Genomic DNA, 20,398 nt, shown 5'->3' on the forward strand with positions numbered 1-20,398 from the left:
ACCTATCACTACTAAAAAAACGATTTGTAGCAACACATTCCTTTCTTTGTAGGGGCGGCTCTATATTGAGCCGCCCCTACAAATGGTTGTCAAATGAGCCGCCCTTACAAATAAATTTGTAGGGGCGGCTGGTGTTATCAACCGCCTCTACAAATGGCTCGATTTGTAGGAGCGGCTCTATATCCAGCCGCCTCTACAAATCAGATTTGTAGGGGCGGCTCAATATTGAAGTGCCTCTACAAATAGACGCCGAGTATTAAAAATTAAGCACTAAAATTCAAATTTTGTAAACGACCTCGGATGGAGAAACAACCAAAATAAAAGTTATAGATCTCGAAAAGTTATGAAACTTTGTAGTTAACAACTTTTTGATTTGAAACCATCTTGTCAAGAAAAACTACGTTTGAATTTCCAAAATTTTGAAATTTAAATTTTTTAAACGATCTCGGATGGACAACCAGTAAAAATTAAAGTTGTAGATCTTGAAAAGTTATAAAACTTTGTAGTTGATAACTTTCTCATTTGAAATCATCTTGTCACGGAAAACTATGTTCGAATTTCTTAAATTTGAAATTCAAATTTTATAAGTGACCTCGGATGGAGAAACTAGCAAAATAAAAGTTGTAGACCTCGAAAAGTTATAAAACTTTGTAGTTGACAACTTTTTCATTTGAATTAATTTAGGGCCTCAAATAATTAATTTATGCTCAGTTTTGTATAATATGTGGGGAACCAAGATGGAATGTAGACATTGGTAGAGGAGTTTATGCGCGAGCGAGAGATTGCGGGTTCGAAACCCGGCCGACGCAAAGTGTGCAAAAATCATGAAAAAATGCTGCCTCGATAGAGTGAGGGTGTGTGTGGCTGCCGGTGGGGAACTCCTCGAATTAAAAAAAAAACTGCTATTTTTTGCCTCTTTTTTCGTGATTTCTGGGAATTGATTTGTAGGGGTGGCTCAATATCTAGCCGCCTCTACAAATCAGCGATTTGTAGCCACCCTTTTGTAGGGGCGGTTGGCAAAACTGCCCCTACAGAGGGTTACGAGTCGCCCCTAAAAAACGTTTCCTACGTAGTGTATATTACCAAGTTTATTGAAAAATGTATTAACACGTACAATTTCAAACAATTGCACTATCAAAATAAATTATCTAATGAATGTATTTGTACATTTTTTCTTTAAACTTGGTCAAAAGCTAGAGAAGTTTGACTTAGGACAAAGCTAAAATGACTTCAATTTAGAATGGAGTGAGTACTACTGGTGGTTGCTAATTTTGTCAGAAATTACAAATTACAGAAGAAAAGCTTTGTTTGTATTAGTTACAAGCCATTGTCATAATGCATGGTCACATTGTTTACATGTGTTTTTGGGCTAGGGAAGGAAAATATTCAGCGAGGGAAATAAGATTGTTACTTGTTCATCACTGCATTTGCACTTAAACAAACAAATGGACTATTAGTAGTTAGCGGTGAAAATGGTCTCACAGCTGGTAGTAGAGAGCTACCAAAGGACATAGAAAGTAACGGCCTTGATATACGAGAATACAACACAATCTGATCAGCCACCCATCCACCTAAGCACGGAGAGCATGCATGAGCATGTCAGAACACCGTCTTAGGTACCTTGCCAAACACTGCAACCACAATTAGGCCCCGTTTAGTTCCACCCAAAAGCCAAATTTTTTTGCATAGTACCCATCACATCGAATCTTACGGCACATGCATGGAGTACTAAATATAGACGAAAAAAAAACTAATTGCACAGTTGGGTAAGAAATCGCGAGACCAAACTTTTGAACCTAATTAGTCCATAATTAGACACTAATTATCAAATACAAACGGAAGTGCTACAGTACCCAAAACCCAAAAAAAATTCGGATCTAAACGGGGCCTTAGATCCAGTTGAAATTTCGTCACAGTTGTCATTTATGATTGTGATGATGTCTGTATTTTAGTCATAAGTGACTTTACCTTGCAATATTTTTGTTCATGCTGAACTTATAATAGCAAAGAGAAAACAAGGTATTTGCAGTTGGTATGTTTATTAGAGAATCCAGTTTGTGCAAAGAAGCAAGACAAATGATCATGTTGATTTCACATCTAGACCACACCTTTCTGCCTTGTACATATTTATTTTGTCGAATAGGAGAGTTGTGTATCATTACATTTATAGTACTAAGAAACTTCATATATAGGATCTCAGATTTTGTATCTCTTTGTGTTTTCTAATATTATATTTGATCAGATTGGTTCAGTTTACAGTCACTGACTTGCACCTACTTTTCTACTTTATCATCCTAGTCCTAGGCATAAGACTAACTCCAACAGCGTGAACCTAAACCTAAGACCCATTTCACAGTTTAGGTAACACACAGTAAAAGAGTTAGGTACCTATAACTTGACCTCTCCAACAGAGGCCCCGAGTAGCAAGCCCCAAATCCCGCCGGCCGCAGATCCCGTGCCTCCCTGCATAGGCCGCCGCCCGGCCGCCTCCTTCTCCGCCAAGTGCCGAGCCTCTCCCTCCCTCCCCGCCGAGCAGAGGCCCCGCCGGCGAGCTCTTGACCCGCGACCGGCGAAATCCAGGCGCGCGCGGCGGTGGCCCCCCGGATCCAAGCGACGGCGGCTCCCCAAGCTCGCGCGTTGCGGCGGCTCCCCCGAGCTCGCGCCCGGCGGCGGACCCCCGGCGCTCTCTCCTTCGTCAACTCCTCCCGCGGCGGCCCGCCTCCTCCACTCCACTCCTCCCCGAATTCGCCTCGCCACGCCGAGCCGCTCCGGGCGCTCCTCGCCTCGAGCCTGCGTCGCCCCGCCGGCCGCGCTCCGCCGCAGACCCGCCTCGCCGAGTAGAGTCGACCGCGCCCTGCCCCGACGGCGCCTACGGGCCCACCGCTACATGTTTGCGTCGGCTCTCTTCGAAGACGCAGAATTGCCTTCCGACTCACCGAGTACCCAGAATGGGTATCTGGTTTCGGTCTTCCGTTGGAGGGTGGTTTTGGGTACCAAAAAATATTGTGCATGGCGCATTTTGCGTTTGGGTCACGCGTTGAGCCGGCTATTTGAATGTTGACGTGGGCCTGTGAAAAAGAAGAGAGAGAAGAATCACCAGCGACACCAAATCGCCGGTGGATTTAGGTGGTGTTTAGTAAAGTTTTTGGATGTCACATCGAATGTTACATGGGGTGTCGCATGGGGTGTTTGGATACTAATAAAAAACAAATTATAAAATCCGTCAATAAACCGCGAGACGAATTTATTAAGCCTAATTAATCTGTCATTGGCACATATGTTACTGTAGCACCTTATTGTCAAATCATGAACTAATTATGCTTAAAAGATTCGTCTCACGGAGTAGTCACAATCTAATAATTAATTATTTTTTAGTTTATATTTAATATTATATGCATGTGTCAGATATTTGATTTGATAAAGTGTAAAGTTTTGACCACCCGAGAAAACAGGAGAGCAGTGGGACCTATAACCTGCAGAAGGCTTCAAAGTCTGCTCCGAAATCCGTGTCACTGTATTTCTCTCACCTGCAGATCAGCTAGCTATATGTCTCCAGTGCTGTTGCGGACGCCCTAAACGCTCCTGTACCATAATGGATTGGTGGCGACGCGTGGTTTTCTTGCCTAGCTTTTATGTATCTTGTTATTGTCGTCAAGTTTTTCTTCCCCTACAACTTTGTTATTATCGTTGTGCCTCTCACAGATGTTTTCCTGCACTGTAACAAAATTATTATCTCGATAGTATTCCATATTTAGTCATGTAACTTCATTTCCAAACAGCCAGTGGCGGAGCCTGAGCTAAAATCAAGAGGGGGCCAATTCCATAAGCTCATGCCACACCTAACTAGATGCTACTATCTTCCAGCTTGCGCTTGCTCCATGAACAAGAGAAGCCAGCAAGTAAGATGAAAAATGAGATGAAGTGCTTGTGCATATGTAAAACTCGGTTGATGACATCGTGGATGAGCTCCAACATTACAATGCCTGCCAATGCTTTAAGAAGAGAAATACTTACGAAATATATATTGTCTTTACGTAGTATGGCAATTGTTGTAGGCAGCAGCAGCCAACTATCATGAGAGCTAAAAAAAATCTATAGTGCGTGGTAGCAGTTGCAGCGTTTAGAATAGAAGGTATTGCTAGCCACGGTCCACATCAAAGAGGTTATATATCTTACAGCTCATTTGGATGTAGATATTCATGGTTCAGAATTGGAATTGATATTGGCTATCCCCGAATACAACTGTTTTGATGGTTTGGAATTCGGAATTGGTATTCATCCTCAATGCTAAACGGTATTCACCATGCCTGTGCTCCCTCATCTCCAGTACAAAGCTCTCCCCCTCTGTATTTGGTGGAATTGACTCATCCTCGACACCCACTCCCTGAGCGCGTGTGGGGTGGGGCGGACAGCGGCGTAAGCACGCGTGACGCAGGCGGCGGCGCGAGCTCCTCTTCCCCGTGATCGGCGACGCGTGCTCCTCTTCGTCTTCCCTGTGGTAGGCGGCACGAGCTCCTCTTCGTCTTCCCCGTGTCGGTGGCGCGACCTCGTCTTCCCCATGGCCGACGACGTGAGCTCCTCTTCCTCTTCGTCTTCCCCGAGGCCGGCTCCAGTACTCGCACCCTTCGAATCGAGCGTCGCCTCCGTCGCAGCCTTTGAATCGGGCGTTGCCTCCATTGCAGCCTTTGAATCGGGCGCTGGGAGGGCTCCTGCGTGGTGCGGGGCTGCCGGAGGACTCCGATGCATGCGCAGCGGGGCCGTCGGGAGGGCTCCTATGCGGTGTGGGGCCATGGGAGGACTCCGATGCATGCGCAGTGGGGCCGCCGAGAGGGCTCCTGTGCAGTGCGGGTGTCCTAGGCGAGCGGGCAAGTGTCATAGGCCACCGACGGGTGTCCTAGGGAGGCCTACCGGTGGCTCCGTCCTCCGGTGATGGAGATGGGATGGGATGGGGTCAAGCTTCCCTACCATTTCAATTTCATGCTTTTGCATCCAAACAGAAATCTGATTTGAGATGCTTCCTAGGGTTCTAAAAGCCAATTCAATGGTCATCCAAACAATAGTACTCAAATTGTGTCTATTTCAATACAATGTCTGCTTTTGGTATTGAAGCCAATTCAATTCTAGCTCCCCCAATATCTACATCCAAACGAACCCTTAGTAAATTTTAGTCCAGCATATTGCACTAAGCTAGCATGAAGTCTAGCATATCAAGTATCAAGCATTAGTAACAAATAAAAAGTCACCTTTCTCCTTCCTACACGTAGACCAGGGAGGGAAGGAGGGAGGGAGGAGAGCAATTCAAAGACTCCAGGCGTATATATAGCAGTGCAAGCCAATTTTTTAATCGAAGCACCGTGTGCTGAGTTCGGCAAGAGGTGCTGGGATAGCACCAGACGAAGAATTCACTCAAGCGTATTGCACTTAATAACGTACGTCGCAGCTGCTCACGTTTCGCTCTTCAGAAAACTCCCTTGACCGGGGGGGGGGGGGGGGGGGGGGGGGAGGGCAGCCTCACGCGGCTCCGCAAATTCAAACAACCATCAGTTGCCTTGGTACCTGCCGTGGAGCTATTTTTAACTGTTTAATTTTTAGAAAAAAAGCCATGAAATCTCTGCAAGGTCCCTCGGCAGTAATCCGTCAGCTTTGCCTTTTTACCTAGACCTTTTCTTTTTACTCTTCCCAGGCGAGCCAAACCTCCAATTTTGGACAAACCTATCACGACCACCTTTTTTTAATCTTTTTGTTTTAAAAAACGGATCAAACAAGAAAGTTGTCGATTATATTAAAAAGAGAAGAGAAGTCCAAATTAGATAGAACACAACAATGACGGTGACCTAGCTAACAACTGTAAGCAAACATGAAAAACACAAAACACAACAACTGAATGGATTGGGACCTCAATGCATGCCGCACTATTACTCTAAAGCATACCCGGATGAAGAGGCCCTTTTAGATAAAACCATATGAGGCCTGGATGAAGTGGCGCTTTTAGATAAAAGTTGTATGACACGGGTGATCACTCCTTTGATGCATATGTGGCATATGCAGGGGAGGTGCAGGTTTGAGTGCTTGATTTTTTTTTTGGCAAAATAGGTTTGAGTGCTTGATGTAAATAAATGAGAATTAACTATTGTATTTCATGATCCATGGTTGTATAAAGGTTTTGAAGTCGTCTTCAAGGTTTAGTAAATTTTTTGTATCATTTATTTTTCTTTTGCATTCCATACAAGTTTTACTTCCCGATTTACTATACTTAGTTATCTTGCCAAATAGTTGTGTTAGTATCTTGATCAAGTTAGCATATACTCCGTCCGTTCTAAATTATAAGATATTTTTTTTCTAGATTCATAGCTTTTGCTACGCACCTAGATATATGTTATGTCTAGATACACATAGCAAATGCTATGAATTTAAAAATACCAAAACGTCTTATAATTTAGGATAGAGGAAGTATCTTGCTTTTGTTACTTATGAGGATCTTGCCTTACGAGAATCGTCACTTGCTATCCACTAGCTTAGAGGAACTCTTCCTTTTCATCAAAGGGAGAGTTTTGTTTGACTATAAGGAAGATGATTAGAATCTTACATAGCTTATCAGATAGTTTGCCTTACGGATCATCGTGGTAATTAACAGGCGGTGACATCCCTATCTATCCATTGCATTCCACCATATTCGTGTAGCCTCGTATGGTTCTTATTAGTGCGCTCAGGTAGGTCTCTCCATCCCATGTACCTAGTTTTTCCAAGAAGCCACAAAGCAATGGTTTCTCATTGTCCTCCTAATTTGTTATACGGTTGTAGCTAGATTTATATTAATTTTGCTTAGCTCCTAACAAAAAACCCGTTTATGAATCGTTCTCGTCTCATTGTCCTCCTAATTCGTTATACGGTTTTCATACACCTTTTATATTGCCTAATCAGTCTTAGCTAGATTAGATTTATTTCGTTTAGCTCCTAAAAAAGATCGTTTATGAATCGTTCCCATCTCATTGTCCTCCTAATTCGCTATATCGCTCTAGTTACCTTTGGCTCTCATGTGTCGTTTATGAATAGTTCTCATCTCATTGCCCTCCTAATTCGCTATATCGCTCTTGTTAACTTTTGGCTCTCATGTGTTCAGCTATTTCATACACCTTTTATCTTACCTCGTCTATAGTTTAGATGGTATACAAATCGATGGCATCCTTTTTTCTTATTTCTTGATATTCTTTACTTAATTCCCCATCGAAAATTATGATGCTCTAAAGTGTAAAACACACTTTTTTCAAAGACCAAAGTAAAATATATTTTATTAATTTAGAAAACACAAACCAGGTCACCTAGACGTCCAAGTTATCCTATATTTACACTTCAATTGTTCAGTGGTCGAAGAATCATTATAACCTTTCATTTTCGTGAGTCACGCAGCCAACTCGGACAATAGTTGCATGGCCAGAAAACTACTTCTCCCTGATTTTAAAGCCATTTATGAAATTTAAAATCCCAAAAGTTATCAGTTATGCCATGACGTCACCAAAACAACTCTAAATGAGGCAAAATTGAAAACGCAAGAAATCAGGGCAATGATTCTTTGGTGCCCTTTCGTTCATGACAGTTGCTCAGTCTTGTAGACTCGTACAGCTTTAAGGCCCCCTTTTACCACACATTATGCAGGCTAACGTATCTCAGCTCTTCTACATCCTCAAATGTAGAAAAACACTTTATCTTGTATATCTGAAATATACAAGATCTGCTGATTACAACCAAGTGATCCGATCCCTCTAATTCATAATTGAGCAGGCATCTAGTTAGCATGAACCATTTGATATGCTGATGGTAAAGTACTGTGGGTGTCTTATACATATACCAGCACGCATAAAAAACATTAGAAATCGAAAAACAAATACAAGCTCTACAATCCTCTGCTTAAGGACAATTAAGGCATGAGGCAGGTAAGCAAAATTCATATAACCCATTTGTGTAACTCCTTAAAACGCTCATGTCACTCGAGTGGTTGACCACTTAAGAAAAAGGTTCGAGTCACTTTGTTACAATAAACAGCCTGTTCGGTGGAAAAAGATCGTATACAATCATGGATTATTACTGCTGGCTGGTTTGGTGTGAGAGAAAAATACTGTTCTAGCTGGAAATTTACGATCGTTTACAACCAAGCGAACAGGCTGAAAATTACACACAAGGGCTGTATACTCCGTACGTGAAGCATTTATTTCCCTTCTACCTTTCAGCTGTTTAGTCACATATGATTGTACATTGCCTTGGTTTTAGCTTTTAAGTAATTAATATTTTTTTCTCGAACATGTAAGAAAGTTGCGTGTCATTTCATTAGTAGGTAGAAAATGGTCTGAGTACTTAATATGGACAGTTCGGTTAGCAGTGAGTGCTTTAGCATTAGTAGTTACAAAAGTTAAATCTGCAGCCAAGTAACACAAATGATCTGATCTGAGTTATTTTCATCTGAAGGCATGAAGGAGCATGAAAGAGCAGACATCAGATGTATTCAGAATAATTGAGCAAAAGTTACCAAACCAGCATTATTCTGGCTGGCTTATCTCACAGGGGGTAAAGCCAATCCTAGCATGCTGGTTCTCAAGTTACAATTGAACATGCTCCCTATTTCTCAAATGTACAGAAATGACAGATTAAGCACTACTAGCGAACCCTTTGACTCAGAAAAAAGAAAAGTATCAATCAGCGAACACAGTTACACAGCTAGGCCATACGGTAGAATCAGTTCACACAAAAACGAACACACTTGTACCTGATAGTGACTTAGTATGTTTGAAGTCAACAGTTTAAATCATTGTCGTGAAAACAATGTGCAAACCCAATGTAGTGAGGCCAACAAACACAACAGTAGACCACGAAACATGGGCTCAATAGAGTTTTATTAAGTCTCTACCATTCTGATGATAGAAACATCATGGATGATCAAAATTGTCAAAACAATAGCATTATGAACTTCCTGAAGGAAGATCTGACGTTCGCCACCAAAAGCCAACAGAAAAGCTAATAGAAAGAGATCTCACGTAATGCCACCATTTTGGGGGAATGTAAAGCAGGTCACCTTCCTCCAATATGCAATCCATGAATTCAAGAGCTGCAGTCTTCGGGTGCTCTTTTTCATCAATGTTGTCAAGATCTACCTGTTAAGACAGATTAGAGGAACCAAATCACATGTAGCTCAATTTTGTTTGCAATAGAACTCAATTAACCTTATTGGGCGGTGCAGAGCTTGAGGATCACAACACTATGAATGGATTTGGATTGTAACGAAGCAAAGTTGAACGTGAGGGTTCCAATAAAGATAGGTTGACCAAGGCGTCCAGAAGAAAATCTAGCACCATCAAATAGTCATATGGCAGTTGGCATATTCACTTTATTCCCAGAATTTTTTTAATAAAGACTGACTCTATTTTTAGAATCTCACTGTCATGTAGCATGTTTGGAACAACTTCAGGCAACACAATATGATTATGGATAACAAGGTAAACTGCTCGTAGTTTTTTGGGTATCCAATCAAAATTTTGCGGTCATGTTTTTAGCATGCAAGAATCATTGATATCAAGGCATGCAAGAATCATTCTATATATATAGTGCTTGTTTAAAACAGGCTACTTACCTCACTTTGACTGTCATGGTTCTTTGTTACTAGAATCATTAGAAAAAATAGCACATTTACAGAATCTCCACATCAAGGTTGAGATTATGTAAGGTAATATATTTGGAACAGGTTCAGAAATATTTAAAATAAGGCAACAAAATAGTTATGGACAGTAAGGTAAGGTGACAGCTTTAGGGTATCCAATCAAGTTTTTACACTAATGTCACTTGTGCATGCGGGCATCATTGATCTAAACAGACTGCTCACCTGACTAGTATTGCTTAGCATGCTTTCTGTGTTAGGGTATAGACCCACGGATACAGAAGCAGGATAGAGTCTAACATACTTCCTTCCCAAAACCTGCCAAGGAGTAACAACCAGATACATCAACTAACTCAGAAATCTTAATCTACACAAACTATGTCACTCTCAGCACTCCGAACTAGTTACCAATCAGTGTAAATTCAAATAACTAAAGGAACAAAGAGCGTTTATAGTTCCATGTAACTTACTGTAGGTTATGAATATCTTTGGTTTCAGTTCATCATAACCTACTAAAAGTAGTCGCAAACATGCTGATCTTTTTTATACAAGTCATACTTGAGCAAGCGCCAAAACATGATTTGCTAAGAACATGAATAATGCAAGGACAAAAATCCATGGGCATTCAAATAATTGGTAAGACGGTTTCATCACTATTGAGGAAAATGCGGTTTGATGTAGTGTAGCAACAAGCAACAAGCCAACAGCAATCATGCAGTCAGTTTTTCTTTTTATACATTCATGTCAACACTCTTGTAGTGTAGTGGTAACCTCCCCAGTTGAGGGAGACACCGGCCAGGGTTCAAATCCTGGGGGGAAAAAGTTCCTCGCTGGCAACCCAACCCAAAAAATAGTGGCAGGGTGCCGGCCTGTGCACTCGTGGTTGGTTTGGGCTCTACTACCACAAGGTAGTTGCAGTGGTTAGTAGCCCAAAAGGTCATGGTCGGCCCAGGTCAATGCGGCCCTATAGGGTGAAGCCAAGGTTTGGGGGGTTTCTCGGTCCGTGTTGTTGAGGTTTCTTCTTAATCATAATGATCAAGAAGGTTGTTTCCCAAGGTCAAGTTTCCTTCTAGACGTTCACTGGGAGGGGAGTGAGGGCTACCCTTAGAATCCATTGCACTGGGCCAGCAAGAAACATATTCTGGTCAACCATCAATTATGTTTTACAATGTACTCACGAGATAAGTTCACATTGGGGAAAACAGGTGTCACCAAATTGAAGCAATGTCCGCTTCTTCTCAAAGGAGTCGGTGGCTTCAGAGACGAGTGTCTTCGCAGCAGGCTAATTGTAGGTGGCTCAAGGACGGGTTTTCACCACAATAACACAACGTCGTGCATTCATGCCTATGTTTCCAGATATTCCAACAGCACAGGAGTTTGTCTTGTTGAATATGTAAATTAGTTTTTCAAAGTCAAACCGAGTAAATGGCCTTTTCCCTCAGTTACAGGGGTTGGTGGCCTGAAAGTAACTTGCCTTTGATAAAAGGAAACAAACACAAGATGTCCTTCTCCTAGTGAAATTATAGGAAGGGTTCAAACATGTTTGCCTGCGGCCTGTTGTTTGTATAGGAAGCTTGCTGATTTTAATTTCAAGCATAGAAATAAGAACAATAGTTTCTGTAAGACTTCACTAGAAAGCCTGCTGAAAGCAGAAAAAAATGCCAAGCAATGAAGCAACACGGTTGCTAGAATTGTGGCCAGAGAAACAAACCATCATATCACACTAGAAATAATATAAAGAAAATAGTGGCAGGGCATGAGTACTGATGCAATAAATAAAATGGTCAACTTCTTAAACATCGCACATTCAATTATCCATGGTAACCAACACACATAAGTCAAGAATATAGAGATGAACAAACAGGGTTTTAACATAGACATTGTTTGTGTCATACCTGAGCAAAAAGGTTGTGATGTGGGTCATGATGCAATGGAGTTATTGTCCCATGAGGGCCGAACCAAGCATTAAGTGACTGGAGTTTGCCACCACAAGCTAAACAGTACTCAGGAACAGTAATGTCTTTGTGGAGCTCCTTTATCTGTCAAATGTTACAAATCAAATCCAAATGTTTGGTAAACTGCTAAGTCAGTAGATGCATGGGTTTGGTTGCTACATAAATTTTCTCACCTGGTCAAACAATTGATGCTGCGCTACACATGCCAAGTTTGCAGAATCACTTGACCACATCCTCTCAAGAAATTGAGAAAATGTGATAAGCTCCTGTTTCAACTCAGTACATGCATAATTTTTTCCAACCTGTGGCACCATTTGTTATGAGCGCACTTGGACCATGTATCACCAAATGTTGAAGTACCTTGAAGTATTGCTGACAGTATACTCAACCAGAAAGCAGACCTAGCTTAACCAAAAAGAAGCTACAGCCCAGGCCTAAGAGGAGCAGCAATTGCTTATGGACAGGACTTGTTATCTATGGATAACAAAGGCCACACATTTTTTAAAACTGCATGAATACTAGAAATCTAATGCAGATGATTGGGTAAGGCAAATGTGGTAATCCAAAAGTTAGTTAGGCAACTTTTAATGATGAGCCATTGAAGAATTTGGTTCTATACTTGTCACTTATTAATACTTCTCATACCAGATGGTAAAGGAAATTCTATAAGCAGAAGCATGGTGTCAGAAGTTATGATTAACATATGAAAAAGAAAAGGGGCCACCAGTTAAAAAGAACGTTCTGCTCATGCCGTCAATTATGACAGCATAAGTTAACTAATGGAGCGCGTGATGCAGATCCCCAGATGTAATTATTTGATTTTCCAAATGTAAAAAATTTTAGATCTAGTTTGAAGAGTTCAGGGTCTTTAGTGTCCTAGCAACTCCGAAGTTGGTTTTCCAACCTGGAATTTTAAACTAATATATGTTGTGCAACTCAAATTTACATCTTCAGTAGTTAACTTAGGTAGCATAATAATACAAAGGATAAATTATGGAACAAAGACACTCTACAATATTTCGATTATTCCTGAAACAACGGAACTTAACTCCTGAAAAATAAGCTTGAGTACTTAATGGCAACTGGCCAAATTATTGAATCGATGCACTTGTTGGATGAAGTGTTACTATGCTTTTTCCCCAAATAAAACCATAATTTATTTGCAATTTTACATGTCAGTTCTTAATGTCTACAAGTGCAAGTAGTCACCTGAACAGGAATAGTCCGATCTCCAGCTATACTCTGTAGGTACTTTATGTCCTTCCACTTTGTCCTTGCAGGCCAATGCTCAATGCATCCACTGAGTATAACAGGGGACTCACATAAAAAGTAATCACGTATAAATGCCTCCAAAGAAATGCATGATCGCCTCTCAATTTGCTTACAAGATAGGGAATTCACTGGTAGAAGTTTGAGTACCTATCATTAAAAGCGGCAAATTGATAAATCAGTAATGTAGTGCAGATATGGCAAATTAAATTCACCATTTGTACACTATCTTGGTCAAACTTGGTCATGCAACGGAGAAATTTAGTGGATAATTTTCCTCAAAAAGAATCAAGCATATGGTAAACCATGACTTTGAGTAATGGTAACTTAGGATGGAACACCAAAAATAAGCAAATCAAGCACTAAAGTAGTTAAACAAACATTTTTTACCTTGACCCCCAAACAAATCAAGTATATCCTACTTGAATTTCAGACTGTAAACAACTAAACCTGAAAAAAATCTAGTACATCCTACTTGAATTTCAGATTCTAAATAACTTAACCCAAATTGATCGAAAGTCCTCAAACTTTTCTCTACCAAGTGACGGCCAAATGCAGAAAACTAACCCAGCACTCCTACTGGAAAGTACTAGAATCTTCCGCACCTCTGCAAATAAATAGTCTGCTTACATCAACTGAGGCACCTGTAAGACCAATCAAAGTTAGTATGGACCTAGGAAGGCATGATAGCACAGCATTATGGACCTGATATACTGTCTTCACACATAAAAACCAACTACTCCCTCCGTCCTAAAATAAGCGCACATGTCGCACATTTTAGTATTTTGGTAACAAAATGAGCTGAGAATACTGCATGATGAAACTACTAAACCACTTCGTACAGAAACAGAACAATCCAAACCAATAACGCCGTTGGTGAAAACTGAAATGACTGTACGAAGCACTACATTTGCACAACGCAATCAACAGAAGCGGATGCGAGATCGTAGCACAGCGACAGGCGACTGATATACTCACATCGTCAAGGTCTCGGCCCCCCGCGATCCCTTCCTCCCACCTCTGCACATCCCCATCGGCGACCGGGACCGCGCCCGCCTCGCCGCGGCCGAGCCCCGCGATGGCGTCGTCGAGCTCGGCGCGGAGGAGGCCCCCGCCCATGATGAGTCCCATGTCGAGCGCCCGGAGCGCGGCGCGGCGGTCGCCGGCGGCGGCGCGGAGGCCGGCGACGTGGAGGCAGGCGAGCGCGTAGGCGTCCAGCCACGCGGCGCCGACCTCGGCCCGGGGCGCCGAGTGCAGCTGCTCCCACGCCATCTCCCGCGCCGCCTCGGCCGCGCGGAGGTCCCCCGCGGCCGCCTTCTCCGCGGAGGCCACGAACGCGAACCCGCCCTCCTCCGTTATCTGCCGCAGCAGCGCCGCCCGCTTCTCCCCGCCCGTGGCCATTGCTGGATCGGCCGCTCTTTGCCGCTGCGGAATTGAATTGAAAAGCGCGGCCCAAAAGCGGCGGGGGGCACAGTACGGCAGGCACCCGACGTCCCGACCCGAGCGAGCGCTGACTCTGAGCGAGTGAGAGAGGCGCAGGCGGCCGGCCCGTGCTCGAGAGATATTTACGGCCGTGTCCTCGCTCGGGTGAGATATTTTTGCGCGAGATATTTTGGGTGCCTGCCAACGGCTACGAAGCGAGAGTCGGCTGGGCCCGTGCGAAGAAAGATGGTTCTCGTACCTTCCGGAAAGTTCAGAAGCAGAGTGATCACGTGGAAGAACAGAAAAGAGACAGAGCAAGATATTTCCGGGGCTGGAGAAGTGGAGACTGGAGACTGGAGTCTGGAGTCTGGAGTCTGGAGGAGGAGCTTCTCCAGCAGAGTGTTGCTTAAAGTAGCAAATTGTTCGTTAACACTTGTCCTCCGTGTCGCTCTTATGCTCGGTGTCATTCTCAGTTGCACGGCAGCTAGTGTGGCCGAGCAGCTTAGTGCTTTTTCAGTGTAGTATAATATTAATATAAAAAAGAATTCAAGAAAATACGATCATCCAAAAAAATCTATGACTTAAACTCCTCAACTTGACATGCTGTATTTTTCTAAATTTATTATTGGAGTTAATGGTATTGTCTTTTCGGTGGTAGGTGATGTATCCATCGACAACGAGTCTTAGTCTTTGGGAGATGCTCATAGGCATAGGATGTGTGTGCTTGCGTTCGTAAGGATGAGTGTGTGTGCACGTATGTTTGTCTATATCTGTATTATGGTTTGCGCCTTGTTTAGATGCCACCAAAATTCCAAGTTTTTTCACTCTCTCTCCATCACATTAATTTTTAGCCGCTTGCATGGAGTATTAAATATAGGTAAAAAAAATAACTAATTGCACAGTTTAGTTGGAAATCATGAGATGAATCTTTTGAGCCTAGTTGGTCCACGATTGGACAATATTTGTCAAATAAGACGAAAGTGGTACTATTCATCAGTTTGAAATTTTTTCAGCATCTAAACGAGGCCTTGGTAAAAAAACTTCATCGGAAGAAGCATATACGGTCTTCATAAAAAAGAAGCATATATGGTCTATTGAGCCTTGCAAAGTTCGCCATCATCGTTTAGTGTAGTGGTAAGTACAAAGGCGAAGTACTCGAGAATGCTTTATGCAACTCACTAATAGAGTAATCATCAGGCCATCGAAGAGATACTTTGATGATGGCGGCATAAGCGCGCATCCAACCAATGTTAGGTTTGATATGCCCACATGTCAGAATCATCTAAGCCATGAGTTGGAGTTGTACAATAAGTCGAGTGGCCTAAGCAACTAAACAACAACACTATAAAATAGGCAACTGCGTTAGAGTAGAAGGGTATCGATGATCCTTGTGAAACCTGAACAGGTCTCATCTTTCCTTCGTAATCATCCTTCCCCTCTTCTCATCTTCCTCCTCCTCCTCTAAATTTTCATGCTCCGGTTGCTACTTCCCCGATCCATAATACTTGTTTGCCTACCTCTACTACCCTACTGCTAACACACTATGGGTTCTCGAGTTCGTATAGCATGAGACCTTAGCCGCTTTTGCGTGGTGGTTACATGTTGTGATTTGCGAAATTGGTAATTGACCTATTACGATGGTGGATCCAAAAACGAAGTAAGAAGGAGGCTAAATAATTGAAGGCTCTAAGTCTAAACAGGCGGCTGGGCAGCTTCTAGGCTAGAGTTTTTATGGACCGTTGTGTGAGAAAAATTAGTAGTAGTGTCACTTTGTTTAGGGTAGACGGGTGCATATCCGCCCTAGTATCCAAGTCATTGATCAATTTGACAAATCTGTTGCTCCATGGTAATCAAAAGATATGGAGCAACGGTGACTTTAATTTATTTTCTCCTATAAAACCAATTTGAATATTTGATTGAGACCATCACCTTGTAAGAGAACGGCAGTACGGTAAAAGGTAGCAATAGCAAGTGACGTCGATGATTGCTTTATGCGACCTTACCAGTGGAGACTGGGAAATATTTTGGTGACGGTGACATAAAGCCTCTACGTGTACGTTTGTCCGGACGCAACGTGGACCGCTACGGGCGTAGATCCTCCACGTCACATGTATCTCCACCTGTCGAGTGGTGTGTCGAGTTTCCACGCCACGTCTGGTGCCACCGTGTCCACTGTCCAGGAACCTCTGACAGTCCACATCATACAGCAGTGGGAAACTCAACTCTCTTTTTTTACACAATTTTCCTGTCCTTTTTTTTTTGGAAAAAAGGGAGAGAAATCCTCAAAGAAATACCACGTTTAAAAAAGCAACACTAGCAGACATACTCCTATATACATTTATACTCGCCCTCAGAAAGTATCTTACCTTGGCGACCTTTTTGAATTGTCGTTTGCAGCAACTATTTGCCGACAACTGATGCAATCCTCTCCTTGGCACAGATATTAGTATACCATCGTCGTTTTCGCCTGCTGATTGCGCACCGGCCATTCATTAATCTGTGCTTTTTTTTTATAGGATTAATCTGTGCTTTTGACAGAACGAGTGGCGCGCGTTTATTCTTTGAGATCTCTTATTTTTTCTAGCCTTTGTTCGAGCAAGATCAGGTTGATGAATCCGTCAAGGCTACACTCAAAACGATGTCACCAAAAGAGAGTGGGGGCGTTTCACGTTTGGTTCTCCAGCTGCTCTTACCTAACCTTGACGTTAGATTGTAATCTAAACCACACACCAGCGAGGCTGCTCGCCCTAGGTTGCACCCAACTTGAAACACGCAGCAAACAACTCCAAGAACGACTAAACCGATCTAGAGAACAGTTAGGTCAATCTAGAGCTCGTCCAACGCCGTAAAAGTCTAGAAACGCCTCCCGGGAGGACCCGTCGGGGAGGAACACGCCTAGAGTAAACTAAGTAGTAGATGTATTTTTGACAATTGAATGTCGGATCCTTCAGTCGGTTGTGATCCTCCAATATATATATATATATATATATATATATATATATAGAGGGGGTGGTCTTATCCCATGAGAAAACAAGTCCAAAACGTAATCTCCATGTTTCCTACGTGCAAAAACACGTCCAAAATTCAATTTGGAAAGTGTTTGGTTCGGACTTGCACAGGCAAACCGGCCTAGCCGGTTTTTGCGGGGGCTGCTCGGCCCTACAGCCAGGCAAACCGGCCTAGCCGGTTCTAGAACCGGTCTGGCTGGTTCTACTACAGCCAAACCGGCCTAGCCGGTTCCAAAACCGGCCTGGCCGGTTCTTCTGTGCGTCCAGGGCACAACGGCTTTCGAAAATCACAATTAATTTGTCCGGACTCCAAACGGGGCGAATCATATATGTTTTTCGATCAGCTCGACGAGAGGAACTCAATGATGTGGACCAATCTTGCATTTGAAGAACTTTTCCGAATGGAACCGGCCAAGCCGGTTCTGGCTGGTCTAGCACCCCTGAATCACTATTTCTTCGTTCGGGCTCCAAATGAGATAATCCAAATATGTTTTCTGACCAACTTGACGATAGAAATATGATGGTGGAATCCATTATAAACTTTGGTCACTTTTGGTTGTCAACATATGTCTCCTGTTTTTATGTGAAGCTTTAGGTGGAACCTAATAACATAATAAGAAACTCAATAGCAACGATTTCCAACTCATCGGCTATCTAGCGACTAAGGGCGATGTGTACATCGGCCATATTTGTTCTAAGGGCAATACATGTATCGGCCATTGCTTGGTTAGCACCAAACACTTAGATAGTATTTTTTCGAACACCTTCTGTACATTGCTCCAGTGAGACAATTGCTTCGTAATGTCTGCAGCATATATGAATTTCAGGCCTCAACTTTCAAACGTCGGCCTAGGCATGAAGCCACCCAAACATTAACTTTTTCCAATGGGTTGGCCGACGTCATCAATTTTTTACTACATGATGATATTGAGCCGATTATCAATCGGCTTTAGAGAAATAGGTACAAAACCATCCTTGGTGACACTAATAAATTCAAAATCAGTAAGGTCACGTCCAGATAAACAAGCAATACCATCATGCCCCCCGAGCAAAGGAGCATCGGCCGTAGCAACTTGGGCCGATGAGTCAGCGTGGACAACTTCAATCTCATCACCCACCCACTGAATAAGGTGCTGGTGCAAACTAGAAGGAACACAACGGTTGACATGTATCCAATCTTGCCGAAGATCAAGTTGTAGCTCTCTTGTACTTCTGCAACAAAGAAAGTGGTAGCCAATGTCTTGCTTCCGATAGTAAGCTCCATCGATGCAACATCCTTTGCTGGAATTGGCTCACCACCACCAACACCACTGATCGTCATGTTGGTCCTAATCAGCTCCTCATCTGTGCCACCATGCTTCTTATAAAGTGAATATGGCATTAAATTCACAATTGCCCCGCTATCCACCAACATGTTATGAACCAGTGTGCCATTAATGTGGCCCTTCACATGTAGTGGCTTGAGATGATTCACGGAGTCTTCTGGTTTCGCAAAGACGACACTTTGTGTAGCAAAATTAAATTCAGCCGTCCTTGAATCATCTCCAAGAAAATCACCTTCGGTGGACAAATATACAACATTAATATCCACGCGCTCCAGAGATGGTTCATAATCCACCAATTCTTCATCTTGATCCTCCTATAGGTCCTCCGACTTTGCAGCAACAATTGGAGCAACAAAATCGGGAGCCGAATCACCGAAAGATGTATTGGCTAGCACAGGAGGTAGAGGAACCGGCCTAGCCGTTTCTAAACCGGCCTAGCTAGTTTGGGGTGTAGAACCAGCAATAGAACCAGCCTGTCCGATTTTAGAACCGACCTAGCCAGTTTGATTGGGCAGTTGTGCTGTAGAACCAGTCTGGCTGGTTTTGCCCAGTCCAGTGTGCAACCTCCTTTCGGTTCGTCAATCCACCCACGACAACCATTCTTCTGTCGAGCTTCCGCACCACGTCATTGGCGCAACAGTGGCCAGGAATAATTTCAGCTTATTAAGATTGTATAAATTAGTGAACCATTCCAACCTAGAATTATTTCAGGTGCTCAAACCAGAGGAACCGAACAAGCCCTTACTCCGTGCTTTGACAGGACGAGTGGCGCACGTTTATTTTCTCTAGCCCTTGTTCGAGCAAGATCAGGTCAAGATGAATCCGTCAAGGGTACCTCAAAACAATGTCGCCAAAAGAGAGTGGGAGCGTTTGGTTCTCCCGGTCTACCTAACCTTGTTCAGCTAAAATAAAAAGGATATAATTTGATTGATAGGCAAACTTGTGTTGAGACTTGCGTTGGCAGGAATTTTTTTTGAAACTGGCAAGAAAGAGCCAATTTAGCTCACTTGCTGCTGCTAGCAAGGCACGACAAAGCTTGACCAAACTGGCCTTGTACCAGGTCCTTCATCTATACCCTGTCCAAAAATAAGTGCACATTTCGCACTTTGAGGGGTTAAACATTCTTAAGTTTGGCTAGATTTTTAGAAAATACTATTAACACTTGTATCTTTAAATAGGTTTACTACAAAAATATATGATGTGATTTATCTAATGATGTTTATTTGGTATCATAAGTAGTAATACCATTTTGTATATTGTTTTTATATCTATATCCATATCTGTATCTAATATCAAAGAGCGAATGGATTCTTATAACCATTTTTTACTTTCCAAAATGCTCTTATGCCCTCCACATCCCATGACATGGATACACGACTCGTGCTCATACAGGATAGAACGACTTGAATCCAGTGATGGTACAAAATTTTATTCGAAGACGTACCGGCTCCTATTGTAACACACAGGCGAGTTTTCCATAAAAAAAGATACAAGCTGATCAAAGTGCAAAGAAGGGGAAAATCCATTTTGCCCCATTAACTATCGTCGTAGTCTGATTTTACTGCTCGAACTCCAAACCTAGACATCATAGCTCTGAACTCTTAAAATGATTTAAATTGCCTCTTGTGCCTTTTTGAAGTAGTTTTGAAGTCGATTTTTTCTCCTTTTTAGTTAAAAATAAGATTATTAATACACATAAAAATGTATATAAATTTCTAAAAATTCTAGGAAAAACGTAGAAATAGATCGGGATAAAATCCAAATAAAATATTTAGG

The 20,398-nt window shown here is 42.5% G+C and overlaps 1 protein-coding gene across 1 annotated transcript; it reads right to left on the bottom strand.

Moving 5' to 3' along the window:
- Positions 1-8,420: 8,420 nt before the first annotated feature.
- On the bottom strand, positions 8,421-14,557 carry LOC136476868 (lysine-specific demethylase JMJ30-like). Its single transcript, XM_066474840.1, has 6 exons — positions 13,846-14,557; positions 12,808-13,017; positions 11,772-11,900; positions 11,539-11,682; positions 9,869-9,961; positions 8,421-9,143 (listed from the first exon to the last, which is right to left on the bottom strand). The coding sequence occupies exons 1-6, from the start codon at positions 14,266-14,268 to the stop codon at positions 8,952-8,954; spliced, it is 1,191 nt and encodes a 396-aa protein (XP_066330937.1). The 5' UTR covers positions 14,269-14,557; the 3' UTR covers positions 8,421-8,951.
- Positions 14,558-20,398: the final 5,841 nt, after the last annotated feature.

The sequence above is a fragment of the Miscanthus floridulus genome, chromosome 8, assembly GCF_019320115.1.
Source record: "Miscanthus floridulus cultivar M001 chromosome 8, ASM1932011v1, whole genome shotgun sequence".
Lineage (NCBI taxonomy): Eukaryota > Viridiplantae > Streptophyta > Magnoliopsida > Poales > Poaceae > Miscanthus > Miscanthus floridulus.